This window comes from Panthera pardus, unplaced genomic scaffold (genome assembly GCF_024362965.1).
Source record: "Panthera pardus isolate Hobbes unplaced genomic scaffold, ASM2436296v1 HiC_scaffold_24, whole genome shotgun sequence".
NCBI classification, from domain to species: Eukaryota; Metazoa; Chordata; class Mammalia; order Carnivora; family Felidae; genus Panthera; species Panthera pardus.
Genome location: NW_026526810.1, coordinates 37,053,069 through 37,067,168, shown reverse-complemented (window position 1 = coordinate 37,067,168; position 14,100 = coordinate 37,053,069). Strand labels below are relative to the sequence as shown.

Sequence of the window (14,100 nt, the reverse complement as noted above, 5' to 3'; positions counted from 1 at the left end):
CACAATAGCTAAGCACCCAGCCAACAGAATCCGAACTCAATCCAATTATTGGAAATCCCCGTAAAGAGCCTGAGTGGTTGACCTGGATCTCATGTAGGTGGCAGCAGCTATGATAGTCTGAAAGAATCTAAATGTATTTTACTGAAATGATTTATCAAGCAAACAGCCTGCTGAGCATCCAACATGCTGGGACCCCTTACAAGTGAACAATCTGATCCATTACACAAACGCTAATGGAAGCAACTACAAAGAAATAGAAGCTATTTCTGCAAGTGAAAGCCCCCTCTCCCATCCTAGAACCTCACCCACATAAGCCATTTCTCCCATACCTTTGTCTGCAAGGTTCAAATTGAACTGGAAAGAGGAAAAAAAATCATGGAGTCCAGGATCAATTGCCTAGTCAAAGCCACTTAAGGCATATCCGGTGTCCTAACACCAGAATACACATTTCTGTCAGTGGGATTTAACCATCTTATCTTCAGAACGCTGCTGCTTCCTTTCAACTTGCTCTCATAATTGGTGAGGCAGTTTATTCCTGTGGAAAATAATTCAGTGTAGGTTGAAGCTGCAAGGGTCATCCGGTTACTCACCATTTCTGCCCAGGACACGGCTGAAGGATGAGGACTGAGCACTCAGCTACCTATGTCAGGACAATCATCGTCAACAGTGCATAGCAAGTGCCAGTACACTAGGAAAGCTTTGAATTTAATATATTTAACGTAAGTGCAAATGCTTGGAAGATGAGGCTCTGCCCCCCCAGATTTGCACCTTCAGACCTCTTAGGTTCCAGTACGTAAGGAAGTGTTTGCTGGGCAGAAGGACCCAGGTTCTAATAGAAACTGTGTGGGCAGGGCAATAGCATAAAGAAAAAACAACAACAACAAACTTGAATAATGTTTCTTTTCCGTCCCATTCCTCTTGTGTTTCATGCGGAAGGCCAAAGTAATGGAAGCCAAAGGCTCACAATGGGAAACAGTGATGTGGGCGGGGGAGCCTACAGAATGTGGCTGAGATCACAGTACATTCTGTGTTCCAGGCTGATTTTTTAAAATTTCTTTTCAAAACTAATAGAAGTTGAAAGTTTCAAGATTGGCTAAGGAACTAAGACACAAATTTATTTGGCTCCTGATGGGAAACACTACAGTAAATTTCATAAGCACCGATGCCGTTCATGAAAATGGTCGGCTAATCTCATCAGCTAACTAACTACAAACATGTTTCCACTGCTCCTTAGCTGGGGCATCCGAAAGGTCAGTCACTGTTCGAAATGCCAGTCAACATGAAGCAGTCAGCATGTTGCTTATGAAGAAGACTTGTAAGTCACTTCCACCAACTGCTTCTGTGAGGTATAGGGTCAACGACAATTTCAGGGAAAGAAACGCTTACCTTTGTCCAAATAAGCCAAGTAAGAAAGAACACCTGAAGCTCACTGCACAAACTGCAGCACCACATGATGCCACAGGGAGGCGCCGCTGACAGCAGAGTTCAAGCTGGAACCATCTGCCATATTTTTTTTAGACATAAAGAACACTTGCTGTCTAAAATAATGGCCAACTCCAAAACCATAAAATCAGCCTCCTGGAGTTCCCTCCTCTCTGCGGGTAGAAACCCCAAGTCAGCTCCACATCTGGCATTCCATGGAAAATGCGTCTTTATTGTCCATGGCAAGGAACCAAGAGGCCATTCTGAACAGGATGCTGACTCACATCTGCCAAGACACATTGACTGCACAAAGAAAATGGATTTCATTTTGTTTGATGAAGGCTCAGGAGTCCCTCAGGGCATGGCTGATTGGTTAGAAAATTAAACTGCCCAGATCCCCTCCTTATCTAGATGTGGGAAAAACCATGCCTCAGCTTAGATTACTGGAGATATGGGTATCAAACCTCAGAAGAAATCACCTTTGCAACATGAAGGTCAGCGGCAGGCCACAGAGAAAGGAGAGGGCCACAGATCCATGGGTGTGGACATATTTTTTTTTATTATAATAATATCAGCCACTCACTGAATACCTACCATGTGCCAAGCATGTTCCTAAGTACTTTGCACAATTCTACCATGTACTTTTCACCACATCCCTAAGAGGTGGATGTTACTGCGCATCTTACCGATGTGGAAACAAATGCTCATACAAGGCAAGGACATGCCCAAGGTCACACAAGCAAGTCACCTGCAGAGTTGGAATTCAAACCAGGATTAAAGACCCAGGCTCACTGCATCGGGCTATCCTGCCTCCTGGTATAGAAAATTATCCAAAATTTAGTAAGATCAGAGGAAGAGAGCACGTCCTCCCAGTGTGGCTAACAGGACCTTCCAAGGCGCTTCTCCATGGCATGCTCACACTCAACCTGCTAGTTACTACTGTAGGGCACAGGCTCCATGGGGTTACACGTTAACTTGGGAGACTATGGTCCAAAGGTTAGGGCTTCAGTGCCCTGTAGGACATTAAAGGTCTTGTATCCAGCCCAGCAATCCTTATCCCTACACTCTTTTCTCAATGCCTATAAACGTTTACCCAGTCTTTCAAATGTCTCTTTGAACTAGTCTTATCTCCTTTGAGTTAAATAAATATTTGGCACGTGTTCATCCCAAAGCTATATGAGTCATGTTGGTACCTTTTTGAAATTACACTTCAATACTTCTTCATATCACACTCCTCCATCTAGCTCCTAAAAAGGATATGGGACAGTATTGTGTCTATATGTCTATAGCACTGGACTTACTATTTAGTACATACAAATGTACACACATTTAATAATCTGTAGACAATGATTTGCCACTCACTAACAGTGCATGGCCACTGAAGAGATATCCCAACTGAGGTTTTTTTAAAAGAAAGAGCTAAAGACTCTCTCTTCCAGATAGCCATTACTAACTTGGGGAGAGAAGGGCAGCCCCTTCCCAACAGGGCTAATATGCCAAGTCATCTGTCTCCTGAAAGTGACTTCAGGGACAGAGAAGCACACACACATGTACGTACACACACACACACACACACACACACACACACACAGTTGCCCAAAAGTATCCTTCCCACCAACAGCCACAGTGTTGCCTGGCCCAGAATTCCTGCTCTCGGAGGCACCCCGTGGGATCACTCAGCAAACGTGAGCACTCGGTGTCCAGAGGGTCCCGCCAGGAACTGGACATTCAAGTGGACAACAAAGACAAAAAAGGGAGACATCTAGATCAGTGGCAGTGACATATGCTTTGGAAATTATGTGGGGCTCAGAACTGTACTATCTGGGGCATGTTAGTTATCTCCCTGGCCTCGGTTTCTTACTCTGTAAAACAGATCATGAGAACATTTACTGGGATGCAAAAAGAAAGGACAGGCTGAGTTAAAGACTGGGAACATGTCTACTACCTTCTCCACTCAGCTTCTGTCACAGGCCTGGCTCTTGTCTGCATTCGGTTTTGAGTCAATGACAATAAGGGCAAAGGGAGGACAGGGAACACTTTTGCCGTTAGCACTCATTAGATTAGTTTTCATGATAACCTGTGGCAGCTGCCTGAGAGAGGAGAAAGAAAACAAGTACAGGGTGGAAGGTGGATGGGGAACCCCGGCGCCTCTCCCAACACTGGCACCGACAGGGAATGGTTCTGACTCAAGCAAAGTGTGGTTTAGCTAAGCACCTAAGAAGAAGGCTTGGCCCCAAAATCAATTTTCTTCTATTTCCATTCTGCTCTGGTCTCACCTCTGAGGAGTCCCTTAGAAAGTATGTCCGTGCCATCCATTGGTAATCCCAGTGTGCATACACTTCAACAATCTAGAACCCCGTCTGCCTTCCATGCATAGTTACATTTCTGAAATACTCTACAGGACCAGCAGGAAAACACAAAGTAGGCCACCATTCCAAATTCAAGCCAAATCAAAATGTAAATGAAGGACGACCTGTCAAGTGCGAGCACCATCTTGTATCCTGCTATTCTATTAGCCTCAGGAGAGAAAATTTTAAAATCTGAACAGATGCACGAGGAACCAGCATACCCACCCTTAACTCGACTGATAGTGAAGAAGTCACTATTTACTGTCTTAGCATTGCTAACACCAAAAAAAAATCTGGTTCCTTCCATTGTCCCTAGGTAGAACTGATATTTGGATTTCCTCAGGGGAAAAAAGTAAATTTTTACAAAAAAAGAAAAGGGCTGAGAGGCAGGCAATCAAAGCTAATGCCTACGGTTAGACAGGCACCAGGGACTCCTGCACCCATGTTTTGCAGACTTCTTGGCTCAGATTTGGCATCTATACACCCATGTAGACAAAGATCATTTTGAAGAAAATCACAAAATCTGTGCTCAGAGTAAAGGTGGCCATGACTCAGCACTGGCGCCTCTTTGTTCCCAGTGCTGCTGTAAGATGAGAACTCAGCCGAAAGTAAACTTGATCACAAAGGGAAAAGTCCTCAGTGAAGGGAAGGTTCCCTTCCTCCTGTTTCCTCACAGGAGGGTGGGGAGGCCCTGGGCTGCATGGGTCACAAAGACCTTCCTCTCGAGTACACTCCCTCAGGCTTAAGGGTTCTTGTAGGTTTGGGCCCTCACCTCCCACTCCCCTCTTAAGAGAGAAGCCACCTTTCACAGCCAGTCTGCCTCCTGGCATCTTCGAGAGACTATATTCCTAACTGCTGTCTCAGCTGGACGAATATCCCTCCAGGTGTGCCGGTGAACCAAAAATACACGTCCCGGCCTGCTTTCCACTGGCATGGAATGTTAGGACTTTGGGCCATGCTGGAAAACATGGTTCCTTTTCAAAAATATAAGAGAAAACTAAGTGCAAAAACTTGCTGCAGTTATGCTTCTCTATACTTGTGCTTAGGAGAAGGGGGAAAAATCACCCGCTTTTGCATCCCTTCCGGAGAACACAAATACTGCTAAAATCAAAACTGGCAATAATAACAGGGCAACTCATTTCCCTCCCCTTCTAGAGAGAGAGAGAGAGACCGAAGCTGTAGCCGTCTCTTGGCACTTACACTAACTCTGGGGTTGTGCTGCTTCTAATTACAATCTATTTTATGGAGTCTGGATTCGTCCTTTTCTAATTTAGCTGACTTTCCTTTCTAGTTATTTGGACCCATATGGTAAACCATTCACAGCTGTGTTGTACACTCTATAGTATATATTTAACCCAGGGCCAATCTAGACCAAGAGACTCCTACAGATTTAAGTCTCAGAAACCTCTTGTTAATTAACCAATATTACTACTTTTGCACAGCCTTATTCGGTTTCTAACTAGACATAAATTAAGGTAAGTAATTGCATAGTCTACCTCAAGCCAGAGTATACACAAAACAATCATGCATTTGGTTTAGGTGACATACTCAAGAGATACTAAGATCCCTTCAAACTAAAAACAAGGCAGACTCACGAGCGTGAGCTAAATTCATTTTGTGAAAACAGATCAAAGCTCACTAGGGAACTGTTATCCTTCCTGGATACTGTCCAGATTCTGGAATTGTCCTCTGCTGCCTCATCTCGCTCCCTGCTCTGCACTCACCTGTGTGTGGTCTGGGATCTGTGCACATTTGACTACACTTTAAATATAGGTTAAATATTTACCTTCTCACACAGTCTCAGGGGCCATGTTAAATCAGATTAAATAAGTTTAATGAAATAAAGTCCTTGCCTTCAAGGAACTCACATTCTGGTCGGAGAGACAAATCCATACATAAATAGCTACAACACAGTATGACAAGAGCTGTAAATGACTTACATGAAGTATCTAAGACAAAGACCAAGGAATAATTGATTCTGCCTCCTCCTCAGAGAAAACTTGGAGAAGAAGCTGTGTACGGGCTCATGCTGTGAGGTGAGTGGGAGCTGCTTGGGGATAGAAGTGGGCTAACATTCCCACTAGATGGGGACTGCACACTCCCATCAGAGTAAAGGCTCTGAACAGCCTGGAGAAGCAGCTAGAAAGAGAATCTGCAATGGATGAGGCAAGGTGACCCATTAAGAGGACAGATGCCATAACAGGCCAGGTGAGAGGATATGACTGAGGGGAAGGAAGGCTAATAACTGCTTCTGGTCCTCACGACTAGTCCAGACAGTAGTAGCAGCCCACTGTTCTCACCCAGTCCTGCCCCTCCCTCAAATTCCTCCAACTTCAGGCCTGTTCCCGTTTACCATCTTTTTTTTTTAATGTTTATTTTTGAGAGAGAGAGAGAGAGAGCGCACAAGAAGGAAAGGGACAGAGAGAGGGAAACAGGATCTGAAGCCAGCTCCACACTGACAGCAGAGAGAGTGATGCAGGGCTTGAATCCATGAACCGCGAGATCACGACCTGAGCTAAAGTGGGAAGCTTAACCAACTGAGCCACCCAGGCACCTCTGCCATCCTTTGTTCAACAGCAGCTGCAGAAGCCTCCCCACAGGTGACTTGCTCCCAGCTCTCCTTCCTGAGAGTACCTGCACTAAAGGGAAGTCTATGGTCAGTCAGATGGAGCAGAACACGCCCAGTGAGCTCAGTACGTGGCACACACTTGCACGTGTGTGCACATACACTGAGGTGACCTGATCTAGGAGGGGAGGCCCAGAGAGTCATCTCGTCATGGTCCTTTGCCCTTTGTTTAGGTCAGCATTTGAGGTTTACCCTTTGTTTCCATTGATGTCAAGGAAACAGCAATTATGGAGCATGGTGACCTCCCGATAAAGGGTTTGAGGTGGGAGTGGGGTTAAGGTGTGGCACGAGCTTCTTAATTACACTTAAGGTAGAAGGTATTTTAAATGGGAAGCACAACTATTAATTAGCTCACTTTTTAAAAGTAGTGTTAGTTATCTACAAATATCAAGAGGAAGGAGAAAGGAACAAAGGGATGTTACTTTCCCGACTAGTGACTTCATTTGTTTGTAATTAAATGTATTGCCTTCCATTTATGAAGATGATGTGTGCCACCATAGCAAATTTGGAGAATACGGAATGTGCTGAAAGTGCAATAGAGGAAAAGAATCAATTATACAACTGACACCTTTAAGGTGAATGTATGTTAAAATGGGCATTCCAGGGGCTCCTGGGTGGCTCAGTTCGCTGAGCGTTTGACTTCGGCTCAGATCATGATCTCACGGTTGGTGAGTTTGAGCCCCGCGTCAGGTTCTGTGCTGACAGCTCGGAGCTTGGAGCCGCTTCGAATTCTGTGTCTCCCTCTTTCTTTGCCCCTCCCCCGCTCACGGGCGCACGCTCTCTCAAAAATAAGTAAACATTTAAAAAAAATTAAAATGAGCATTCTAAAATGTTGGTGATGGTTGCAAAACTCCGTGAATACACTAAGAAACTGAATTGCACATTTAATATAGGTGAATTGTATGTATGTGAACTGTATCTCTGTAAAAATTGCTCATAAATCTCATTTTTCACATTTCTGTGACATTCTACAGATATTCTATGTAACACAGAAGGAGTCACCACAACTTACTAAGTCATTCTCCAACTAGAAGAGACCCGGGGTTATCACCACCATAACTAATGCTGATATTAACATCTTTGGTACACTGAGCTCTACATGAATATCACTTCCTTTCTTCTCAATAGTTTCCTGGATTTAAGGTTCCCAAACATACTGACAATCCACAAATTATTTTAAGGGGCCAAGAGAACTAACACAAGAAAATTCAGTTACTCGGTAAAATTACTAGGTACCAAAAGTAAACAATTAAGTGGTCCTAAGTGGAATCACTAGGCATTAAGTCCGGAAGAGAAGAAGACAGGGGATCTGAACCTGGACCACAAATATGACAGGTATCCGATATCGATAGAATCCCAACTACAAAATGTTCTTCACGTCTGAAAATAACTTATGGCAAAGAAAAAAAGTCCAATCCTTGCAGGTGGGTGGCACGAGATCAGGGTGTTTAAGAACACAGGCCTGAGGCTGAACAAAGCTGTTCAAACCCCAGTCTGAACCAAGGCCAAGAGACCTGAAACATGTTAACCCTAAATTGTGTCACCCATAAATCCGAGAGGATACAACACTATGTCAGGATCAATTTGAAGTTCACCTAAGAAGAACATTCCTAAAGTGCCTGGTGCAATGCCTTCCCATAATGAGCGCTCAATAAATGGTGGCAACCATATTAGTGATGCCAGCTGCTCTTGACCAAACTGGAATGCAGGAATCCAATTCTTAGCCCTCCAGACGTTTCTGTTTAGAAACTACAGTATTTTCCTACTAAAGCAGAAAGGGCCTGAAGGTATTTTTATTACCCTGGGAGTTTCAGCTGTTACCAGAGTTCATTTGCACAATCTTTACATTCCAGTGTGCTTAGAAGCTTTCTCATGCAGGGATGAAAGCAGCCTTTGTCTCAAGCTTGTAAAAGGCACCATCTTTGTCAGATGAGTTAACTGTTAGGTGAGTGCAGTGTGTTTCTACAGTGGCCTGTCAAGAACCCCCAGGAATGTAGGCACACCCAAATAGGGAGATAAGGTGAGTGTTAGGACAGCGGATCCTGTGTGTTAAGGTAACATGTTTTGCACATTTTGAGCACTGTCTCTATGGCAGGCCCCACTCATACCTCACAACAACTGGGGGAGAAGAAAAAAACACCAAAACTGTGTGAAGTGTAACTTTGATTAGCTCTACTTTATAGGAGGAAACTGAAGCTTAAGGAAGTCAAGTGTTTTTCCGGAGTCAGAGAGCTAGTAAATTAGTGGCAGAGCCAAGGTGGTAAGTGAGCCACAATGGAACATGCACTCACCCACTACACACTTCAGCTCCAGCGAAGAGAAAGGTCTGTGGTGAGATTAGCCCTGCAAGTTTTTTTTAACTGTTTATTTATTCATTTTGAGAGAGACCACTGGAGTGCATGCATGCCCACGCACATGCGCAGGGGAGGGGCAGAGAGACAGAATCCCAAGCAGGCTCCGTGCTCAGTGGGGAGCCAGACGACAGGCTCGGATCTCGCAAACCATGGGATCATGACCTCAGCTGAAATCAAGAGTCATACACTTAACCGACTGAGTCCCCCGGGAGCCCCAAGGCCTGAAAATTTTAGTCTCATTTTCTGATTAGTGACTTCCTGACTTCCCAATCCAGCCTTTGACAAGTATGGTCATTTAAAAGCATCAAGAAAAGAAGACTCATATTAAAGGTCTAATTTGGATGCTTCTTTACTCTCCCTTCAGTTGTCCAGGCAGCCATTCTGGGAGGTTCCCAGTGTCCTCACACAACGTAAGGTGCAAATCCTTGTGTCCTGTTAGAGCCACAGGATGTAAAAGATTTTTCTCCTCTCCATCCTGTCTCTAGAAACAAAGTCACCAGTTTCTCTGAGGTTTTAGGAAAGATGACCATGTAATTTATCCCACAGAACAATTCTGAGAGTGACAAGGGGCACAATCAGTAAATAACGTAGACATAAATAAGCCAGGTCATATGATCATCCTTGTTTTAGGTTCCTAGGTAATCCTGTTTGAAGTTCCCAGTCTGTCAGTGACCTGAATGCAACTTGTACAAGAGTGTCCCTAAGTTTAAACACTCTACTGTGAAGAGAAAACCACTCATCAGCACAGGTAGGAACCAGCAACTGCTCTGGTTGCTGGGTCACATCCACATTTCAGTCTAGCCCCTCAGGGAAAGGAAGTGCTTTGTCCAAAAGGGGGAAGAATGCAGTGAATCACAAGCATCACCACACTAATCACAACGTTCCAGGGATTTGGGGGGTGGGGGGACCCCAAAGACACGTGCTTCATTAACATAAGCCAGAGTCTGAAGAGAAAACAGCACGATGATGACCTGAACAAGTTCTTGCTCAGCTCCGCCCAATTAAATGCTTCATCTGCTGTATTTCTAAATTTTTTTTTTCAACGTTTTTTATTTATTTTTGGGACAGAGAGAGACAGAGCATGAACGGGGGAGGGGCAGAGAGAGAGGGAGACACAGAATCGGAAACAGGCTCCAGACTCCGAGCCATCAGCCCAGAGCCTGACGCGGGGCTCAAACTCACGGACTGCGAGATCGTGACCTGGCTGAAGTCGGACGCTTAACCGACTGCGCCACCCAGGCGCCCCTCATCTGCTGTATTTCTAAGGGAAGCTCATATGCCCCCAGCCCTCTCTTACTCATCCTAGAACTTGAGGAAACACTCATTCTGACAGCTTTTCTAATTCAAGCTCCAGGCAGAAGAAGGGGTGTAACTAATAGGGTTAAAAAAAAGGTCTGAATTTTTTGTTCATTAGATCAATCTAAAAGCAAAGCAGTAAAAATTTCCCAGCATTTTTCCAACAAATGTAACAAAATTCAAGGGGATCCAGGACAAAAAAAGGCTCTTTCGGATCACCATGACCAACCTCTTCCTTATAAAAGAGGCGCTGAGGCCTCCAAGTGAAGGGTTGAGCCCAAAACACACATGCAGGGGATCAGGCCTCATGGCTCTCAGCTTACACCTATTCGCATGTTACTGGGCTACTTGCTTAAAATACTTTCTCATGTTTCAAGTCTTCTCTTCAAAGTGGGGAAGGAAGAGGGAGGGAGGGAAGGAGGGGTGGGGTGGAGTGGGGAAGGCATAGATCCACTCCATCAAGGCTCGATGACAATTTCAAATGGGCAGTATATGGAGATTTGAGGGAGAATGAAGAGACAACAAAAATGCCTCAATCAGAGCCTGACAAGAGGAAGACAAAAGTCACCTACCTTTGGTCTTGATGGCCGTTTCAATGTTCAGAGCATCACGCTCAGCATCAAAATTGGTGTATGCTTTGACCGACCCGTATGCGCTTGGGGGAGTGGAGTGCTGAGGTTGAAAGACAAACACACTCAAGTCATAAACATTTCAAACCCTCCAGCTGAAACAGCCCTAAAATGGACTTTTTTCCATTGTTTCTTTAAACAATTCAAATCATTCGTAAACTAGGTAACTAGGGAAGTATCAATGTGCCCATCACACAGAGGATAAGAAACTTCATCATTTCTAATGAGAATTTGTCTTGAAAGGCTCAGCTACTTTAGAATACACCGTCTATTTCCACTTACCCTATTTCTGGTGCACACTCAAAAGCATACAACCCAAAATTGGGCCTCCTGGCTCTCAGCTTAGGCCTATTCCCATGTTACTGGGCGTTTATCTGGTAAGGCTTTGGAAAGCATTAAACTAGGCCAGCAACAATGTGAAACAAGCTGAAAATGTGGTAATGCCTGAATGACAAGTGTGTTTAGCCAAGTTTTTGCTACAGGCATATGAATTTCCACTGGGCCTGTAACACTGGGCTCACAATTCTTTAAAATGTAAATGTAAAATGCTGGCCTGCTTATTTTAGACTATCAGATAAGCGAGGGAAGCCATGGCACTAAGGTGGTCAGGCCTCACGGCCCACAACCTCTTTCTGCTCACCAAGTTCCTGCTCCTCTCTCTCTCCGTTCCCTCTCCTCTGCTATCTTTAACACTATGCCTTGAACCCTATGCCTACCACTCTTCTTATTTTCTTATCGCCTTTTAAACAATACCCTCTCCCTTTTCCAATGATCTGATGGCCCCACTCCCGCCCACCCCACCCCACCACCCCAGACTGAGGGAAGGACAGTAGAGTGCATCTACATCACTTCCTTCCAAAGCGTTAACTTCTCTCCTTCCTTGAGAGCTCTTGGAGCTTTCCTCCCTGCTACCTGGTCCCAAAGCAAAGGACAAGCAAAAGAAGACGGACACTGGTTTATGCTGTCAGTGGAACCATCCACCTTCAACATCAAGACTAGTCCATCGCCACCACTTACCCCAAGTACATAATAGCCATCATGATGTGATGACTTTGCCTTGCTTCGGTTTCTGGGAAGAGTCCCAGACCGAAGTGCCCTGACTTACCTTTCCACCCACGGGCAACACATTATGAGGCATCCCAGCACCCATGTCACTTGGTTTTATTAGCAGTGAGGTTTTACAGGTAAGTAACTATGATGCCATCCTCTCAAATATCTCCCAAGGCAAACCAGAAATCTAAGTTCAAGACTGGACAGAGTATTTCAAAATGTACTTGTGATCATCTTGGCCAAATACTGAATCCATTTAATATTTAAAACTCTGAAACACAATGGATTCTTAAAGTATTTTCCATCTAATTTTCCTCAACACTCCCGTAAGATTATATCAATGGAAATGAAACATACATTCAGGAAAAGGTAAGGACAAATGCTATTCTGAAGTAATACATTTATTATGGTGGCTATAAAATGTGTTTGGAAATCTAAGAAGAACATCTTAGATTATTAGGTTATTATTATTATTAGATTATTAAAACATTATTAACAATAAACAATCAATTATTTACATCAATTATTTCCAAAGGCAAGCAGTCTGGTCATTGAGCCATATCATATAAGGCTTTATTTCTCAGGTCCTATGTTGTCTTATTCCAAAAACAACAGTGAGTAGGGAAAAGTTATAAATAATTTATAAATTTTCTGGAAACAAAACTAAATGGATAATTGAACCTATTACCTATAAAATCCACTTGTTTGAAAATCAAATTATTGAGGAAAAGTGATTTTTTTTCTTCCTTCAAAATATGGGGGAAATTGGCCCCTGGGTGGCTCAGTCAGTTGAGCAGCCGACTTCTGCTCAGGTCATATCTCGCAGTTTGCAGGTTCGAGGCCTGCATCAGGCTCTGTGCTGACAGCTCAGAGCCTGGAGCCTGCTATGGATTCTGTGTCTCCCTCTCTCTCTGCCCCTCCCCTGCTTGCGCTCTGTCTCTCTCTAAAGTAAAAAACATTAAAATATGGGGGATATGTATGACATTTTCTATTGGAGGCCCATCTCTCCACACAGAGAAATGCATCATACTAAAGGCTACATGAGAAGCCAACTTCTGAAATCTGATACTAAAAATAATCTAATGATCAGATCCATTAAGGAATAAATTAGTTAGCTCTTGGACTTGTCTGGAGCTCAACATGCAGCTTGTAAGTGTTGCCAACAACAGTGTGCACAAGTTCCAAGAGGAAAGGTTAAAAATATACACTATTGGGGCACATGGGTGCTCAGTCAGTTAAGCGTCCAACTCTTGGTTTTGGCTCAGGTCATGATCTCACGATTTGTGGGTTTGAGCCCCAGGCTGGGCTCTGTGCTGACGGCTCAGAGCATGGAGCCTGCTTTGGATTCTGTGTCTCAGTCTCTGCCCCTCCCCTGCTCTCACTCTGTCTCTCTCTCTCAAAAATAAATAAACATTAAAAAATTTTTTTTAAAAATAACAAACGTCTAAGTCCTTGTCTAGAACAACTTCCTGTACACCGTAAGAAGTCCAAAACACACAAGGATCATTTTCAAGATGGCTGTAGCTTATGACAGTCATTAATAAAATGCCAGGGCATGACATTAAAAGACATGTATCATCATAACAATTACTACCATTGCCATGCTAAGTATATAGCAAGGTAAAACTCCAGCCACTCCAATGTCACTAGTGTATGTTCAATTTTAATGTGATGCCCAAAAAGTTTCTAGTGCCATAACATTTCTATCAAATTGAACTACTAGGAACAGCAAAAGTAACGGGGAAGGAAAGGGGAACAAAGACGGGGAATGACTGTCTGTATTTTGTCCTCATTTTCCCTAGATGCACAAAGAAGGAGAGTAGCACAGTTATCCAGAGAGATGTCCAATTTGCAAAAATTACACAAAGTGAAAATGATATACTTACATCACCCTCCAAGCTGAGCTTGCAGAGAATTTCGTGAACAGTAGACATTTTGAAAGAAGCTGGGGAAAAAAAGTACAACAAGAAAATATTTATGGAGAGGCTTTCCTTTCCCCTGAAGCGCAGTGATTCATTATACTAATCTCTATTTCTTGGACCATTTCATCTGAGGATATTAGAGTAATTTTTGCAAATAGATTCAATTCCTATCTTATGATTGGGCAAATTAAAGCTGGGAGATGGTATGCCTTAGATTTGGGATGGACTACAGAAGTAGCCAGTCTTTCTCCTGTTCTGTGTAAACAGAACCTGGGGAGACTGATTTGTGAATATAAAAACATAATGCTCCCCAAGGCTAATGCAACCTGTTCAAACAGGATAAAACTGAGTCTTCCACTTCTCATAAAAAGTGATAAGCTTGTCAAACCAGCCACTGCTTCTGTATTTCTCACCAGTAATTTAACCTATTGAAAAGGACCTGAAAACCATGAG

The 14,100-nt window shown here is 43.6% G+C and overlaps 1 protein-coding gene across 3 annotated transcripts in view; it reads right to left on the bottom strand.

The window, feature by feature from the left end:
- The window catches only part of ANXA2 (annexin A2), a 43,500-nt gene that overhangs the window by 18,399 nt on the left and 11,001 nt on the right, over positions 1-14,100 (bottom strand). For all 3 annotated transcript variants that reach the window (XM_019441925.2, XM_019441928.2, XM_019441927.2), the window contains exons 2-3: positions 13,612-13,670; positions 10,619-10,718 (exon numbers count right to left, since the gene is read on the bottom strand). In XM_019441925.2, the coding sequence (XP_019297470.1) occupies positions 10,619-10,718; positions 13,612-13,659 (148 nt within the window). In that variant the 5' untranslated portion in view covers positions 13,660-13,670. The remainder of the gene's footprint in view (positions 1-10,618; positions 10,719-13,611; positions 13,671-14,100) is intronic.